The sequence below is a fragment of the Cynocephalus volans genome, chromosome 11 (genome assembly GCF_027409185.1).
Source record: "Cynocephalus volans isolate mCynVol1 chromosome 11, mCynVol1.pri, whole genome shotgun sequence".
Lineage (NCBI taxonomy): Eukaryota > Metazoa > Chordata > Mammalia > Dermoptera > Cynocephalidae > Cynocephalus > Cynocephalus volans.
Genome location: NC_084470.1, coordinates 2,653,995 through 2,673,590, shown reverse-complemented (window position 1 = coordinate 2,673,590; position 19,596 = coordinate 2,653,995). Strand labels below are relative to the sequence as shown.

The following is a 19,596-nucleotide window of genomic DNA, read 5'->3' as shown; positions in this document are numbered from 1 at the left end:
TTATCAGACAAGCACATCTAATCTACCATTTATAGTAAATGTCTTCCTGGACTATCTCCATCTGGTTTGGTCCAAACCAATTACTCAAGTGAACTTATTACCATTCCTAAAACTTTCTCAGCATGGTTGTAATTAAAATTGTATTTATGTTATGGTTAAGATTAAATCTTCTTAAATGTGATACTCCACATTCTGGACAATGCAATCAGCAAAGATCCAGACAGTGAAAAAAATGTATTCTGGAAGGGTGAAACCCCACTAACTCTGATTAAAACCCTCAGTTCTCTTTAGAATTTTTAAAATGTTCCTTTTGAGAAGGGGTATCAGACTTAAACAATAACAGTTCCTAGCACAATTTAAGATTTTCTGTAACCCTAAGTTCTGTATCAGAAGGTATGTATGGTTCATCCTGGGCATCGGCTACTGCTAAATGCAAACTATCAATTTTCAGGAGCCTGAGATAAACACTGATTCAAATAGAAAGGTAGAATAATTCCCCCAGAAAAAGACAGAATTTCATTCAAAACACATTGATGCTTCCTAAGGCTAGAGGCCCCAGGTATGCTGACAGGCTAACTTAAAAGACAAGAATTATACTCAAACTTTGAGTGTTAAATGCCAAAAGATGGCATAAATTAAGTACTACCAGACTTAAAGTTATCATGGGCACATGAAAAGTAACTTCAACAATTTATGATGATTAATAGGGCCAGGAAAGGAACAGTGACTAATGTCTGGATAGAAACAGTTTGGTGCACTTTTAGAGACTATGGAAATAAGGATGTCTTTTTCCTTTTGGCATTTTTTACAAATGCTAGCTGATGCATAAAGAGACAGAAGCCCAGACTAAGACTGCTGAGCAAGGAAGTCTGTAGCAACACTGTAACAGCACTTTCAGAGAAGACAGACTTGTTCTGTATTCACACTGTCCAATACCACTTGCTCAGATGGCTAGTTAGTCCTTGAAATGTGAGTAGTGCAACTGAGGAGCTGAATGTTTAATTTTATTTAATTTGAATTAACTTAAATTTAAATAGCCACATGTGGCTAGTGACTACCAAATTAAACAGTGCAGGTCTATAGCAACAAGAGGTTTTTTTAAAAAGAATTTTATTATCAAGAACAAAACTTATGGGGCCGGCCCGTGGCTCACTTGGGAGAGAGTGGTGCTAATAACACCAAGGCCATGGGTTTGGATCCCTATATAAGGATGGCTGGTTAGCTCACTTGGGAGAGCGTGGTGCTGACAACACCAAGTCAAGGGTTAAGATCCCCTTACCGGTCATCTTAAAAAAAAAAAAAAAAAAGAACAAAACTTATTAAAACTGAAAAATATTGCCTGAGATATGAACACGCATGTCTATGGAGGGGCTTCTTATCTTTCAGACAATTAAGAGACCAAGGTCTTATCCTTTAGATCAATATTCTTCAAATTGCTTTGATCCTGTTATAAAACATCAGTGAAATTTTGAACATCTCAAATATATTTACTTATCTACCAAATACATACTATTGGTAATCTGAATATTAAATGTCAAAGCATATTAATTTCTCTATCGATGAAGAAAGTAAACATTGATTAATAAGAGTTGTAATATTTTTTGATCCTCTTTATATCAATGATGGATGGACATTATTTGAGAAACCACTGTTATATACCACACAACTAAGATAACAGCTTGTCTGATATCAAGTTACCCTAATAATATTAGGGAAGCAAAATAACTCAGAGAAAATAATCAGATTAATCAGTATTAGATATCAAAACTAAAAAAATTTTAATGATAAAATTTTTAATGAAATGATACCATTTCATCTGGCTTAGGAAGTTCACATTTTATCTGGTGGTCCTCTAGTCAAAGGACAACCTGGTCATATCTAACATCTCAATATATATATTGAATTCACTCCCGTCTCCTTCATAAAAACAGGTTGTTTATTTATGATAACCGTCACTGAAGCAGAAATATCCAAAGTAATCATACACCCCTCTACCTAATAATTCTTTTAAATGACATAGTAATGTAGAAACTGATGCAAAATATAGTTGGTGTATTCTACATAAATCATCTCCCGATTTTACTTTAAACTATTTCTGGTTCTTTTATCACTAAACAAAGCCCATTCTACCTTCTGTAATATGCTGTATACTAATCCCACACCTTAACATAACAGCTTAAATTTTAAGATGTTTCCTCGTTTAAAAAAAAAAAAATCAGTTCAACAACTTACTTATTGACTTGATAAGAAAATTGGAGACTTTTATATACTTTATAGAATCTGTGTATAAAGCTTTTCTTTGGCCTATGGAATTCTGTGCATCCATACATGGTGAAATACAAAGAAGCCAGCAACATATGGAAAAGATCCAGAAAACATAACTGTAAACTAGTGCCATTCACAGGATCCAACTGTATCCTATCATCTGGTTTTGCAAGTATCCTCATGGGATCCATGGAAAACAAATTAGTTCAAGTCCAGGAATTTCAAACTTTTCTTAACAAATCTATTCCAAATGGCTACTTTCCCATGCACTTTCTTTAAGGAGGTCAAATCAGCATATTTTATGGCATCACTCAGAGTTCTCTAAGATTAAATGCATAATTTAATACTGAAAGAATGAGTCAAGGGCATTTTCAACTGTTTCTCCCATGAAAAATAAAACTAAAGCCCACTATACTGTTTATATATAATTAATTTATTTAGGTCTTTTCTGGCTTCCCAGACTCCAGAATAGGGTGCTCATTTTTCTAATACTGTTTAGTTTTTTCATCTGAGGAAAAAAAAAAAGTGAAACCGTCCATGTTTATTATACAGCTTCATAACAGAAAGACTGCTAAACATACTAAACTTTTCTAACCTAATGTGTAGGAGCTATTTATTACTACCAATAAAAAGTGTTATTTAATTATGTACATAAGATTTTAAAGAGAGGGTTACAATTTTCTGTCAAGAGCTCACATCTACCTACACTTGCTCAGGTGGCATTATGGCCAAAGCTCTGAAGACACTTGAACAGCCTGAGATGTTCCACTTAGTTCAAACACAGGAACTATTTATTTTGATTACTTAATGGATCAAAAAACAAACATTATCTTAAATGCTTTATCATGTTCCATAAGAAGGTGAAAGAGGGGCCGGCCCATGGCTCACTCAGGAGAGTGCGGTGCTGATAACACCAAGGCTACAGGTTCAGATTCCATATAGGGATGGCCGGTTCACTCACTTCGGAGAGTGTGGTGCTGACAACACCAAGTCAAGGGTTAAGATCCCCTTACCGGTCATCTTAAAAAAAAAGAAAGAAAGAAAGAAAGAAAGAAAGTGAAAGAGAAAATGACCAATAGTAGAACAGTTATGCCTAAAAAATATTTTCTTCTTATCATGACCCAGAACTAGTTTGTTGAGAAGTTGATCCAAAGACTCATACTCTGCCTTCGATTCTCTGAACCACTACCCTTTCATGGCTTCTGTCTCCTTATACTGAAACCTAAAGTTCCTGGACCCTTATATTTTCTATTATCAACCCCCTCCCCAAACCTTTATTTCTTTCCCTTTCCAACTCAGATCCCAATCTGGATTAATCCATCTACCTATATTTCTGTTCCTACACCATAAAATTCATGACCTTCAAACTCAGTGGGAATTCCCTGCTGTCAAATACCCCTCTCTTACGTGCCCCTTAGTCTCAAGCCTCTCCTATTTCCTACCATGGCTCTTCACAAGCCCTCTACCCTACCATGTCTGCCATGCTCAGCAAACTACCTCACCTCCACTTAAGGATGACAGATTCTCAATTTGTTTGAATAACCACTGTGCCTTTCCTACTGTGTAGAATAGATCTTTTACTTCCCAAAGCTAATTTCTCAATCTATGCTGGGGATCTGATCACTTTCCATTTTAGAGTCACACTGACAACTGTTTACACTATTCCCCTATATCTTCAACCTCTCACCCGTTAGAGACTGACTCCCCACAGGATATAACCTTGCTCAGGTCTCTTTTGGAAATAAACTATTCTCTTGGTCCTCTACACTCACTTCCAGGTATCCCTATATCCCTTCCTTCAAAGCTGTCTCCCATCCTCACTATCTCACCATTCACTTTTTGACCCACTGCCATCTTGCCCTCCACCCCTACCACTTCACTAAAATCTCTTTCTAAGGTCACCTTGATTATATCTTACAGTAGCATCTTTCTCACTAAATGATAACTTTTTGTCTATATTTTTCACATGATTGTGAGATCTTGAGAACTTTGACTGTGTCCATCATCACTGTAGCCCCCAAGCCCGGTATAAAACAAGCATTCAAATGTGAATGACTGGTTCAAAAAACTATCAAAATTGCACCAATATGGACAGGAGAGTTTCCTAACTGGGCTCCATAAAAAGTTTTCAAGGAGTCTATAAAACGTGTTATCTTTGGGATAGGATTACAGCTTTCACTTATTCTCACCTCCAAAATTTTTGTGCTCACTTAGTTTACAACAGTGATTTTCAGGACTTCACAGATCAAGAAAAGTTTTAAAGGGGACCAACATAAAGTTGCTGACTAAGAACTTAAAAAATTAAATAAATAAACATTGCCATTTCACAAAAAAAATTTCTTAATAGGATATATTAAGAGAAAATTGAAATGAGCTTAATTTCAAAAGAATCGTTTTTCCCAAGGAAAGAAAGACAATAACCTCTCACTAACATAAAATATGATTTAAAAATTTTCAAATGCAACAAAATTATAAAATAAAATTTAATTATTACCATATACAAATTGTATGCAGTATTTCTTAAAAACTTTGTCAATCTGGGGATTTATATTTGAGATAAAAATATGAAGTGGCGCTCAAATGTCCAATTCCTTCACTTCATTTTAATCAGTCTACTGGAAATATATATGTATGAATGAAAATGCAAGTAACATGATACTATTTCATTCAATTAAAAATATTCTGAAAGAACTAAGGAAAAACACTTCCTTCTTCTACTTTCCCTCCCACAGAGATAGAATAAAACTAGTTTGCAGCAGACCAGGAACACTACAGAGCAATGGTTCTCAAAGTAGAGAACCCAGATTGACAGTAGCACAATCTGGGAACTTCATAGAAATGCAAACTCTTTGGGCCTTGTCTAAAACCTGCTACATAGCAAACTTTGGGAAAGGGCCTCAACAACCTGTATTTTAACAAGCCTTGCATGTAACTGTGATGCATCCTCAAGTTTGAACCACTGGTATAAAAGAACTCCATGACTGGTGTCACCTCATATCTGGAAATCACAGCACAAGGTCTTGAGGCCCAAGATAGGAGGGTAAGAATTAATATCAGAGATCTTCTATCCAATACTGAAAACTTCACTAGAATCAGAACCACTGATGTAGGAGAGGATCAGAATCAGCTCTGTTTTCAATGTAAACAGCTTCTCCTTCCCTCCAAGACTGTGAATATGAACAAATTTCTACACTAAGAAATCTCTTGTAAATGGGTAACGCTCAGAGAGAATATAAAATTGTGGTCTTTATTAAAATTTCACTCCCTATTCAGCCATATCACAGATGATTTTTCTTTTCTTTCCTTGGAAGTGTTCCAGAAAGACTTCAGGTCAGGAAAATTGCAGACATTTGCCTTTTGAAACTCAGGATTGTGTGCTTTTACCAGTCTAATATGTCTGGGCTGAGATATAATAATGGTGACCCTTGCCTGAGAGAATTTATGAGCTTCCAAGGCAGATCATCGGCTAGACTACTGGGTTTGGTGAGGATCCACCCAACTGTAAAAGATGATGACATTATATTTTCTAACTACATTCAGACCTCTTGAATGATTCTGGCCATGCTGATAATCTGTCATGTTCTTTCCTGGGTAAATGTGCAAAACAGTTTAGATGATCTTCAACGTGTTTACAGTAGATAAAGGAATATCTGTAAGGGTCGGTCAGGAAAGAAGACTTCTTTGGAATTCTAGTCAGTATCAATTGGGTTCTCAGATGTTATAGGTCTTACTTTTGATAAAGATGGGAGATTTAACAGTCCTTTGTCTTAAAAATCTTACTGGGGATACTCAGCCCCCATTACTACTTTGTTCTCAAGATAGGGAGAGTCAGGAAGATATTCACAATAGAAGAGGACGCTTTTGAGGATAACTTTAAAGGAATGTAAAATGATTCTAGAAAATTTATTTGGAAACTAGGCTAATGTAAAAAGAATTCTAATAAATTAAGGGCTTGTCACATCTTCTTTAACATGCTAGCCTGGGAGAAGTTATCTGCAATGTCTAAAATGTCAGAGATTACTATTTAGAGAAGGGATTTCTGCATATCAAGGAGAAAAAGGCAGGAAATATTAAAATGATCAAAGCGCTTCAATGAAATCTGGACAAATCTTAGTATAAAGATATGTTCAATCTCACTAGAGATCACAGAAAATAAAGGGAAGCAATGAAATGTCTTTATATCTTTATGCACATACACATATAACAGCAGTGAGTGCCTATGTCCACAAAAAGACATGTACAAGAATATTCATATTAGTAAAAAACTGAAAATCCAAATGCTTATCTAAAATAGGAGGGATATAATGTAATATATTCAGACAGTAGAATATTATATAGCAATGAAAAAGAACTACAACTACGCCCAACATAAATAAGAGACATAACCTTCATTAAAAGAAAGCATATACAAAAGTATAGAGTATATCTGTATGAAGATCAAGAACAGACAAAATTTGTCTATGGAAGTAGAAGTCAGTGAGGTGTTTATCTTTTGGCGGGGGTGTAATATTGAATGAGAGGAAGCACAAGGCATCCTTCTGGGGTGCTGGAAATGCACTACAGTATATCTTGATATCGATGGTGGTTACCTGGATATATGTGTACATATGTAAAAATTCATAAAACTCTACACTTAAATTTGTGCCTTTTTCCCTGAAAGGCATTTTTCTGATTATAAAAGCATGTGCACTATAAAACTGAGAAGATATAATAAAAAGTAAAAAATATTCACAATCTCACAATGTGACGAATCAGCAATGACAGTTTTATATAAATCCTATTTAACAGACTTTTTTGCAATATGTGGACCATGACAGAATAAGCACAGTTATAACCACATTACAAGCAATCTCTCATTGTCTGAATAAATATTTTGTTGCAAAGCATATCAAACTAGATGTCTTTGTGCTTAAGTCCTGAGACTACATATGCCAATGCTTTTATCTGTTTAAACACTGGCAAAACTCCTGCATGGGTAAATCGAAAGAGCTAAAAATATAGTTCTATTGTCTTTGTTTAAAATAAATGGTGACAACAAGGTCACAGGTTCAGATCCACATACCAGCCAGCTACAAAATAAATAAATAAATAAATAAAATAAAATAAAACATGGTAAGGTACAAAAGTTACGTGAGCGCAATGGCTTCCATCACCTACCTAGGAGTTTAGTGGAATTTCACAACTAATACCTAAAGGAAAATCAATACCTCCCTGAGTCCAGCTTGCATATCCAAACCTAATAAGCCACAGCAAACACCATTTGAGATTTTAAAAATAGGGCTGGCCTGTTAGCTCACTTGGTTAGAATGTGGTGTTGATAACATCAAAGTCAACGGTTTGGATCCCCTTACTGGCCAGCTGCCAAATAAATAAACAAAACAAAACAAAAAAATACTTTTAAGTATCTCTTACTAGCTAGTATCAGACAGATCATAAGGTCTATATAGGTATTTTCTATGTTCTTTTAACTACCTTCGCATACAAAAGTACATCAAAAAATTTGTGGAAAAATTGAATTTGTGGAAAAATATGAATCTTTCCATAAACTTTTTCAAATACCTTCACATCATATATCTATAGTAAAGATACGGCTTCACTGATCAAATCATTTTGCCTTCATTTTGTCTACACTGCCTAATTGGGAGAACTATGTCACTATGAAAAGAAAAATGCAGAATAAACCAAAAGAAAATTAACAATTTGTTGGACCAAACATTACCTGAAAGGGGGAAGATATAGTAAACAAAAGCTAATACACTTGTTAAGAAATGGCTAATCCATTCAACTAACACTTGTTATGTATCTACAGTACAGAGATAATATAGTTTGACAGAGTACAGACTGTACCAGACTGCTTGCACTTGAATCTTATCTCTGCCACTCACCAACTACGTGATCTCAGGCATATCACCATCTCTGTGCCTCAATTTCTCTATTGTAAAATCGGGATAATAATACTGCCTAACTCATAAAGTTGTAAGAATCAAATAAGTTAACGCATCTAAAGTGCTCAGAATAGTACCTGGAAGATGATAGTGTTAACACTAAGTGTTAAATTTTATTATTAATGTAGGCCTGGCATTATGTTAAGCACTAGAACAAAGAAAACTCAGAATAATTTCCTCACCAAAAATAATCACCAAGAACACTACTGGTAGGCACATGACAGTTAATAGCTAACAGATTTTTTTTTACACGAAATATTTATGAACTTAGATCTCTACACTGTGGAGTTCATTTAAAATTTCTACATACCAAGTTTACTGATCTTGAGTTTAAACACCCAAATTTAAAAAGTTAAAAGTTTATCTTCTTCCTCAGTATTAAAATTTCCAATACTGATGACAAAATAAATAAGCCACGTAGGATCAAGTTTTTAGATGACATTTTTGAAGATAATTTAATCTCAAGTTCTATGAAGGTTACAAAAAAAACGAAAACAAAAACAAAAACCTATCCTAAAATTAAAGAATAACTTTAATAAGAGAAATAAGATATTCACTTCACAAAATTACTCCTTAGGGATCTAATTACTAAACCACATCTTGCAGTTCAATACATGTAAGTTTCTGCCCATACTATCCAGTCTGTCCTTCCATCCTGTGCACTGGTATAATCACTATCACTCCTTCAAATCCAACTTTAAGCATCACTGCCTCAATGAAAAGCCTACTCCAGCCAGAACTGTTCACTCCCCTCCTTTCTGTTTCATGAGCTGTGTATTACTGCATCAGTCCACCAATAATTTTTCCAATCAATAGTTTAGAGCAATGCTGCCAGACAAAAACATGATGTGAGCCACATAAGTAATTCTAAATTTTTTAGCAGTCACATTAAAAAATAAAAGGGTGAAATTTAACTCAATATATCCAAAATATTATCACTGCAACACATAATCAATATAAAAAGTTATTAATGAGATACATTACATTCTGTTTTCAAAATGTGGGGTGTATTTTATATTGCAGAACATCTCAATTTGGACAAACCACATTTCAAAAGCTCAATAGCCACATGTGGCTACAGGCTGCTTGCACATCTAGAGCCTAGAGTCTAGCCTTTTGCTATATAAAGTATGATCCACCAGATAGCAGCATCAGCACCACCTGGGATCTTGTTAGAAATGCAGAAATTCAGCCCACCTCAAGCCTACTAGAACAGGAACTTAATTTAACAAGACCTCCAGCTGATCTGAATGTATACTAAAGATTGAGAAGTACTAAATTAGACCACACATAGCTTGGAAGTCTTACAAAATTGCTATTGCCATTCAACTATCACAGTGTCATCCCACTGACTAATACAGAAAACTATGTTTAAATAACAATAGATTTTCTATAAATCAGATTTTCTCAATGCTGCCCAACAGAACTTTCTGCAATGGTGGAAATATTCTACTTATATGCTGCCCAAAATGGTAGCCACTTCCACATGTGGCTATCAAGCACTTGAAATGTGTCTGCTGAGATTGAGAAAATTTTTAATTTAATTTTAATTGATTTAGACTTAACTAGCCACATGTGGCATTTGGCTACCATACTGGACAGCAAAACTGTGGGGTACTATTTACTATGTTGCAGTGTCATCTCTAGGAGGGTCCTCTGGACAAATTTGGAAGGTTCTAGTCAAGATAATTCCTCTGATCAGCTACACTCCTTTTCAATTTTATGAACAGTCTTCTTTACCACTTTATATTGGCTAAGGCCAAATTTGCATCCTACCTCCAGGCAAGCATGCTAAAAGTAACAACACGTCTTTTGTGTGCAGTTACATTATTCCAGCTTATCACCAATTAACAATACTACAATATACATACCTGTACAGTCTTTTTTATTCTATGGGAAGGACCTGGATACTCTGGAGAATACAAGTCTGTGAGGAATAATGAGTTGATTAATGTTGACTTTCCCAGTCCAGACTCACCTAAAAGAAACGGGGGGAAAAATCTGTTAAATTCAGCCACTTTACCCACTTTAAACATTCAACCAATGTTATAATCAAACCTGCTTTATGCAAATGCTTCTTGCTGAGACAGGCAAGTGACATTAGAAATATGTTACAAAGATTCCCTACTAGAATAAGTATTCTGTCCTCAATTTCTTATCTACCAAACTAGACTCACATTTCCAAGGAATCTTTTCAGCTTTATAATTTTACCATCTGTGGTTCTTTAAAAGTGAGGTATCTAACACAATAATCTACATTTTTAATAGATTATATATTACTGTTTCAGTTAAACAAAAAGCAAAAGCATGAATCTTTAGTATAGACAATAATGAGTAACCAAAGCAAGAAATCATGCAGTTATATAAAGTAGAAATCTGCTGATACAAAGAAGAAAAATTAATTACACTGCACCTCAGCATAAAACTCTAAGTCACAAAAAATACTTTTTAATTTACTCACCCATTTACTAATCAGCTTAAGTATAAGGGTACCTTATCCATAAACCAGACTCCCAAAAATCTTATATAATTAATTTTTATACTGCTTCTATTTGAGGTAGGAGATAGGAATGGAGGAAGCTCAGGTATGATATCAATTCTGATCATATACTCTTCTTTGGCCCTCTATATCTAGTCTAGAACACAGCACCAAGTGTACAGTTAGTTTTTAACCAAAATACAAATGGCTTCAAGGTACACTTTAATACAAGGTTAAAATAAATTAAAAATTATATTATGATAATTAATTAATATGGCACAGGGTTAAAGTATTTACTATTCATAATTCACTTTGGACAATAGTAACTTTTAAGCCTAAATAACTGATGTCACAATATTTATATGTTCAGGCTGAGTTCTTTTTATATTAGCTCTCAAAAGAGGTAAGATCCTTTCTAGGTGGTCTGGGCATGTCCCTCTGACTGAGGGGATGCCATTTTTTACTAGATGTAAAAATACCAAAAATGTCTAAGTCACAGGAAAGTAACTTTTAGGCTGTCCACACCTGCTTCTTTCCTAACTATTATACCATGAATAAGAGAAGAAAAACTAGAATAAAACCCAAGCATTTTGTTGTTATCAAAAACAACTACAATATTTTCTTTTAGAAACATAAATGGAAATTTAAGTACTTACAAAAATATTTTAGGAAGTTAAAAACAAAAAATAAATAAAATTGACACTGTACTGACTAAAATTATATTTAGAGTTTATTTTTTATACATTTATTTTCCCTTTTTATTGGGGGAATGGGAGAACAAGAGGAAGCAGGACAAAGGGAAAAGAGAAATGAAGAAAAATAAAAGCCTGAAAGGTGACACACCAAAATGTAGACAGTGGCTATTGTGGGGTGGCAGAAGTGTGGTTGAGATTTTTCTTTTTCCTTAGCTTTCTACATTTCTGTGTGCTCTAAATTTCCTTCAGTAAGATTCTATTGATTCGTAATTTAAAAAGCATTCTTGAGTGGCATCAGCAAAATGGCAAATTAAAAAACTCCATGCCCTCATTCCCTTACATAACATCAAAGTCAGTCTGAAATCAGTGGATTAACCTCATAGGAGCTGTAAAAAACAGTCAAAGGTCTACAGCCACAAAGCAAATGCCCAGTCAAGAAAAGCCACATGAAAAAATTTGGTGGCATTTTCTCTGCTCTTGCCCTGCCCCTTCCACGGTTGTCTGGGTCTCAAGAAGAAAGCAGCTCAGATCCCAATTCCTTCCCTCAAACAGAAGGAAAGAGAGCAGACCTTACTTGCAATATTTTTTAGCCTCTGTGAGTCTGCCAGAAGGACTGGTTCTTGTCTTGCCTAACTTGAGTCTCATGTTGGAGAAGCAGTGGGCACCTTTTATGAAAACTGCAGGGGGATTACAAATCTGCAGATGACTGTAGCAAAAGATTATGATGAACAGACACATCAGACCATCTAAGGATCCAGGAGAGGCTGGGATGAGACTCTGGGAAATGAAGACATTCAAAAGCAGCCCTGTATACAGGGAAAATTAAGAAAGCCACACACAGGCCCAGGCAACAAGTATGCTCAGAAAAGTCCTGAGAAGACTTTAAGCTTTAACCTTGGGCTGATCGCTAGGCTCAGGGCATGCCCAGCTAATCAGCAGAGGACTACCCCAGCACTTAGCCAGCTACAAAGACTGGAAGAGGTGACTTTTTCAAATGCAGAAATTTCAACAAAAAAATCACAAGGCATGCAAAGATACAGGAAAACATGGCCCATTCAAAGGAACAAAGCCAATTTCTAGAAACCATCCCTGAAGAAGCAAAGATATTAGACATATTAGACAAAGACTTTAAAACAACTATGTTAAACACATTCAAAGATCTTTTTAAAAAAATGGACAAAGAACAAATGAAAATCAGTAAAACAAATGAACAAAGTGAGAATATCAACAAAGAGATAAAAGTTATAAAAAGGATCAAATCAGAAATTCTGGAGCTAAAAATATACAATAATTAAGTGGAAAAACTCACTAGAAAAGGTTCAAAAGCAAAACTGAGTAGGCAGAAAAAAGAATCAGCAAACTTGAGGAAAAGATAATTGAAATTATCAAATCTGAGCAGAGAGAAAAAAGAATGAACATAGCCTAAGGGACTATGAAACACCATCAATTACACCAATATATACACTATGGGAGTTTCAGAAGGAGAAGAGAAAAGGACACAAAAATTATTTGAAGAAACAGTGACTGAAACTTCCCAAATGTGATGAAAATGATGAATCTATAAATCCAAGAATCTCAACAAAACTCCAGGTAAGAAAAATCCATAACCAACACCAAGACATATTTTAATCAAACTGTCAAAAGCCAAGACAAAGAACCTTGAAAGCAGCAAATGAAAAGCAACTGATCACATAAAAGGAATCCTCAAGATTATAAGCCAATTTTTCAGCAGAAACCTTGGACACCACAAAACAGTGGGATCATACATTTAAAGTGCTAGAAGAAAATAACTGTCAAATGAGAATTCTACATCTGGCAAAACTGTCCATAAAAAAATGATGTAGAAATAAAGACATTCCCAGATAAACTAAAGCTGAGAGAGTTTATTACCACTACACATATCTTACCAAAAATGCTAAAAGGAGTCCTACAGGTTGAAATGAAAGGACCCTAGACAGTAACTCAGAGCAATATGAAGATATAAACATCTCTGATAAAGGTAAATGCATAGGTAAAAATAAAAACCAGTATTATTGTAATTTTGGTTTGTAACTCCACCTTACATTTTCTCTAAGATTTAAATGGCAAATGTATAAAAAACAAATTATAAATCTATTAAGGGGTACACAATGTGTAACAATGCAATCTGTGACATCAGTAACAAAGAAGGGAGGGCACGGCAGTATAGGGGTAGTTTTTCAATGTAATTGGAGTTAAACTGGCATAAAAAATTAGATTGTAATAACTTTAGGATGTTACATATAATCCCTATGATAAAACTCAAAGAAAATATCTATAGAATATACCAAAAAAAAAAAAAAGAAAGAAGGAAACCAAAATGTATTAATATAAAAAAATCAAACAGAAAAGAAGGCAGTAATAGAGAAAAGGAGGGACAAAACAGCTACATACAGAAAATAGATAACAAAATGGCAAGTTAGTTATTCCTTATTAGTATTTACATGTAAACTGATTAACCCCCCAACTAAAGCATAGATTGTCACAATGAATAAAAAGACATGCTCAATGACATGCTATCTATAAAAGATTCACTTTAGAACTAAGGACACACATAGGTTGAAAGTAAAAGGCTGGAAAAGGAAATTCCATGCAGACACTAACCAAAAAGAAAGAAAGAGTCCACTGTATGGTTCCCTTGGCCTAGCCTGGCCTGCCTCTCAAGAGACCCTTGGCCTGGCCAGGCCTCCCTCTAAGAGATACCCTGGCCTGGACTGGTTTGTCCTGACACAAAGTGCGCCCTTCTCCTGGACTCCTCAAGACCACAAAGAAAGAAAGAAAGAAAAAGGAAGAAAGGAAGAAAGAAAGAATGGAAGAAAAAAGTCAGACAGACAGAAATTATGAAAGATAGAAAGAGAGAGAGAGAATGACAGAAAATAAAGAAAGGAAGAAAAAAAAAAAAAAAAGAGTTACCCTAAGGCCCATATGGTCTGCCCCACCAATAAGGGTGCCATTGGACTGCCGTCCCCTCAGGCTCCCAGGAAAGAAACAAGAAAGGAACAAAAGAGGAAGAAAGGAAGGAAGGAAGGAAGAAAGAGCACACCGTAGGGCCCGTTTGGCCTATCCTGGACTGCCTCTAAGAGACCCCAGGTATGGGACTGATCTGCCCTGACTCTAAGGGCATCTGTGTCCTGGTGTACACTGGGACCCCAAGATGGAAGGATGGAAGGAAGGATGGAAAGAAGGAAGGAAGGAAGGAAGGAAGGAAGGAAGGAAGGAAGGAAGCGCACACCATAGGGCCCCCTTGGCCTCCCCTGGACAAAGAAAGAAAAAAAGAAAATAGACTTAAGCCAAAAACTGTGATGAGAGACAAAGAAGGATTTTATATATTGATAAACGGGTCAATTCACCAAGAAGACATAACAATTATAAAGAATCAGAAACACAAAATATGTGAAGCAAACATTTATAGAATTGAAGGGAGAAATAGACAGTTCTACAATAATAGATACTTTGATACTCTAATTTCAATAATGAATAAAACAACCAGACAGAAGGTAAGTAAGGAAACTGAAGATTTAAACAACATTATAAACTAACTGAACCTAACAGACAGAGAAAACACTGAATCCAACAACAGCAGAACATTTTTCTCTAGTGCACACAGAATATTTTTCAGAAATAAATAAAAGAAACCAGTCTTAGTAAGTTAAAAAAAAACTGAAATCAAACAAAGTGTATTTTCCCAACACAATGGAATGAAACTAAAAATCAACAACAGAAGGAAAACTGAAAATTTTACAAATTTTTGTAAATTAAACACCACACTCAAACAAATAGGTCAAAAAAGAAAGCACAAGGGTAATTAGAATATCTTGAGACAAACAGAAAATGAAAACAAAACATACCAAAACTTATAGAACGCAGAAAAAAGCAGTGGTAAGAGAGAAACTTATAGCTGTAAATGCTCACATAAAAATAAAGATTTTAAATCAACAACCTACCTTTACACCTTAAGGAACTAGAAAAAGGGCAAACTAAACCCAAAGCTAGCAAAAAGAAGGAAATAATAAAGACTAGAGCAAAGGTAAATTAAAAGAGACTTAAAAAAAAAAAAAAATCAAGAAAACTAAAAGTTAGTTTTTCAAAAGGATCAAAAAAATTGACAAATCTTTAAAACTAGACAGAGAATAAAAGAAGACTCAAATTACTAAAATCATAAATGAAAGCAGGGACAGAATAAGGATAAGAGAGTACTACAAGCAAATATATGCCAACAAATTGGGTAACCTAGGTAAAACAAATTCCTAGAAATATAAAACCTATAAAGCCTAAATTATGAAGAAGAAACTATGTAACACACCTGTAACTAGCAAGTTGATGGGAGCAGTAATCAAAAACCTTCAGCAAACAAAAGCCCTGGAAGAGATAGCTTCACTGGTGAATTCTACCCAATATTTAAGGAAGAATTAAAACCAATCCTTAAACTCCTCCAAGAAATTAAAGAGAAAAGAATACTACCAAATTTATTCTATGAGGCCATCATCATCCTGATAAAAAGCCAGACAAAGATAAAAAATTAAAGACCAATATCCCTAATGACTACTGATGTAAAACTCTTCAACAAAATATTAGCAAACAGAATTCAACAGCCCATTACAAGGATAACACACATGGCTGAGTGGGATTTATTCCTTGAGTGCAAGGATAGTTCAACATACTCAAATCAGTGAGTCTGATAGCAAAAAAATAACAATGAGGGAGAAAAACCATATGATTGTCTCAATGGATGCAGGAAAACATTTGACAAATTCAACATTCTTTCATGATTAAAAACTCTCAACAAATTAGGTATAGAAGGAATGTATCTTAACACAATAAACAGCATATTTGACAATCCCTTTTTTGAGTAAAAACCTTTTGCAGAACAATGGAAAAAATCAACAGAGTGAAGAGACAACCTATGGAATAGGAGAAAATACTTGCAAACCAAAAATCTGATAAGGAGTTAATATCAAAAATATATAAGGAACTCAAACAACTCAGTAGCAAGAAAACAAATAACCCGATTAAAAATGGGCAAGGGACTTGAATAGAAATTTCTCATAGAAGACATATAAATAATCAACAGGTAAATGAAAAAGTGCTCAACATCACTAATCACCAGGGAAATGCAAATTTAAACCACAATGAGACATTACCGCACATCTCACAAAAGACAAGAGGTAAGTGTTGGGGAGGATGTGGAAATAAGGGAACCCTTGTCCACTGTTGACGGGAATATAAATTAGTACAGCCATTATAGAAAACAGCATGGAAGTTCCTCAAAATATTAAAAACAGAACTACCATATGATCCAGCAATCCCACTACTGGGTATATAACCAAAGGAAATGAAATCAGTATGTTGAAGAGATATCTGTACTCCCATGTTCATTGTGGCATTACTCACAACAGCCAAGACACAAAATCAAGCTAAGTGGCCATCAATGCAATGGATGGATAAAGAAAACGTGGTATGTATACACAATGAAATACTATTCAAAAAAGAAAGATTTCTTTGCCATTTGCGACAACATGGATGAACCTGGAAGACATATGTCAAGTGAAATAAGAAAAACACAGAAAGACAAACACTGCATGTTCTCACTTACGTGTGGAATCCAAAAAGCCAAACTCATAGAAGGAAGGAGTAGAATGGAGGTTACGAGAGGCTAGGTGGGTAGGGGGGATTGCTGGGTGGTTACAAGAGGCTGGGGGACTAGGAGACAAAATTTCAGCTAGACAAGAAGAATAAGTTCAAGAGATCTACTATATTTCATGGTGACTACTGTTAATAACAATATACTTTATCCTTGAAAATTGCTAAAGGAGTAGATTTTAAGTATTCTAGACACAAAAAGTATGTATATGAGGTAATTAGCTTGATTTAGCCATTCCACAATATATATGTATATCCAAACATCATGCTACATGAGGGCACTTCAAAAAGTTTGTGGAAAAACAGAATTAAAAGACGATACAAATCTTTCCATGAACTGTTTGAAGACCCCTCATATGCAAATTTTGTCAATTCAAAAAAAAAAGAAAGAAAGAAAACTTCCCATCCAATTCGTCCAAATTAAGGAGGTTTTACCTCTCCTCCCCATAAAAATATTATTTACTGGTAAAACCAACTCCCCCCAAAATTGCTAGTTTTTAAAATATGATCACAAAATAAACCCTCAAAATTTGAAATATTTCATAAATATCAAGTGAAACCCACTTTTAAGTCCCGAGAACTGTTGGGATTTAATATTTTAGGCTGCTTACTTTGATATGTACTGCCATAATTACCTTGGAAAGAAATTTGGTCAATTTCTTCAGCTAAGTTTAAAAAGGAGGTAAGAGTCAATTTCATATTTTAGGTATTATATTGTCATAGCTGATTTAATAACTCTAAGTTTCTTTCCTCCTTTAGTATATAGCAAAATAATACTAGCATGATATAGTATTTATTTGTGCGTCTCTATTTTTATAGGCTTCTTTGTCTCAACAATTGTGCAGAGAAATTTCAACAAATTATTCTACAGTTGACAAATATGTAAATAAAAATATGTAATGAAATTAAGTATATATCTAACTCTAAAGAACTTAGGCTCATGATTGTCCTATTTAAGAACTGGACTATTTGCCCTCTCTTTTTTTTTTTTTTAAGCAATTCTCCTTTTGAGGAACAATGATGAAGTTTTCTCCCTTAACTCTAAACAGCATGTACTTCATACTACAATGAAACTTCTAAGTGCCTTCTGCTTTTTTAATACTCTTTAAAAATCAATAAATACCCAATCAAATAAGACAAACACAGAAAGACAAACACTGCATGTTCTCACTTATGTGTGGAATCCAAAAAGCCAAACTCACTTTCACTTAAGATTAGATTTTTTCCCCACTGGATTTTTTTTCTGTATCTTTTAAACTCTTGATATTGACTATGTGAAATAAAATCCTGTATACTCTGAACTAAAACTTAGTTATGAGTAATTTCTGACATAACGGGAGATATCTAAATAAACTAATTTCCATCAATTCCTAAACTACTTATAGTGAAATTATGGACCAAAGCTTTCAAATTCAATTCCCATATGGTATCTCCTAAGGTTGGTTATAGAAATAAGAGATAGGTCATCTTGCTGAAATTCAAGCTATATTGTTATTTCAAGAAACTTTACAAATAGTCACGGAAATTTAAAAAAATGTTAGCATGTGTATATGGGAAAACTGCAATTTAAAGGGAAATAATTAAGCTTCCTATTTTACCAGCTTCTTCTGTATTTTTTTATATTTTTTAGACAGACCTACAATGTGAACTATGACTACACTACCTGGGTGATCTCTATCAAAGTAAACACTTTGAACAATACAGGGTATCATTGGCCAAGGAAAAGATACTATCAGAATCCAATTTAACACTGCTCATGTATAACAAATGTTTCTCTAGTTATCATCTCCACATTTATGATTGTAGTTATTTCTAATTAATTTGTAGTTATTTCCAAGTTGACTCTGGACAAAGTAAACCTTTCATAATAAGACTATTAGAAGAACTGCTCAATTTTGTGAATGTTAAGATACACATTTCCTCCATCAATACTTCTAAAAAAAATGTCTCAATCAAAATGTTCATCTACTGTACTATTTCTTACCTCCCCCAAATCAAATCTGAATATATGTTTCATAGTAGGTCATATGTTAGAAGGAAAATCAAAACACTTCTTCCTCTAGACTCAAACCCAATTACAAAAGCCAAATCAAAGAAAAGAGACCTTAATTTTTTCCCTATAATTTAGAACTTGACGCTTAATTTTTAGAATAAATTATTCTAAACTAAAGTGATTTAAATTTCCTTCTAAATTGCAGGGTCCCAAAGGAACAGGAGGCTTTAGCTCAAGCTTGAAGGAGAAATAAGGAAAGTAACCAAGACCATCTCCCACCTTGAGGCTCATGAGGTAAGACAACAAAGTTCCCCCTTGAAAGAATTATAAGCTGTAGCAGAAATGGTCCTCAAATGGCTAAATTTCATTCAAGGTAAAGAGGTAAAAGGAATGTACAAAAAGTGGTTAAATATTCAGTCTACTTTTTCTGGTTCTGCATGTAAAGAGACTGGAAGTCATATATGAGGGTACTTCAAAAAACTCACGGAAAAATAGAACTGAAAGACAATACAAATCTTTCCATGAACTTTTTGAAGTACATTTGTGGCTCTTGGTGAAACT

General features: G+C 34.4%; 1 protein-coding gene across 2 annotated transcripts in view; it reads right to left on the bottom strand.

Moving 5' to 3' along the window:
* The window catches only part of SEPTIN7 (septin 7), a 64,497-nt gene that overhangs the window by 28,804 nt on the left and 16,097 nt on the right, over positions 1 to 19,596 (bottom strand). For both annotated transcript variants that reach the window (XM_063115472.1, XM_063115471.1), the window contains exon 3: positions 10,082 to 10,188. In XM_063115472.1, the coding sequence (XP_062971542.1) occupies positions 10,082 to 10,188 (107 nt within the window). The remainder of the gene's footprint in view (positions 1 to 10,081; positions 10,189 to 19,596) is intronic.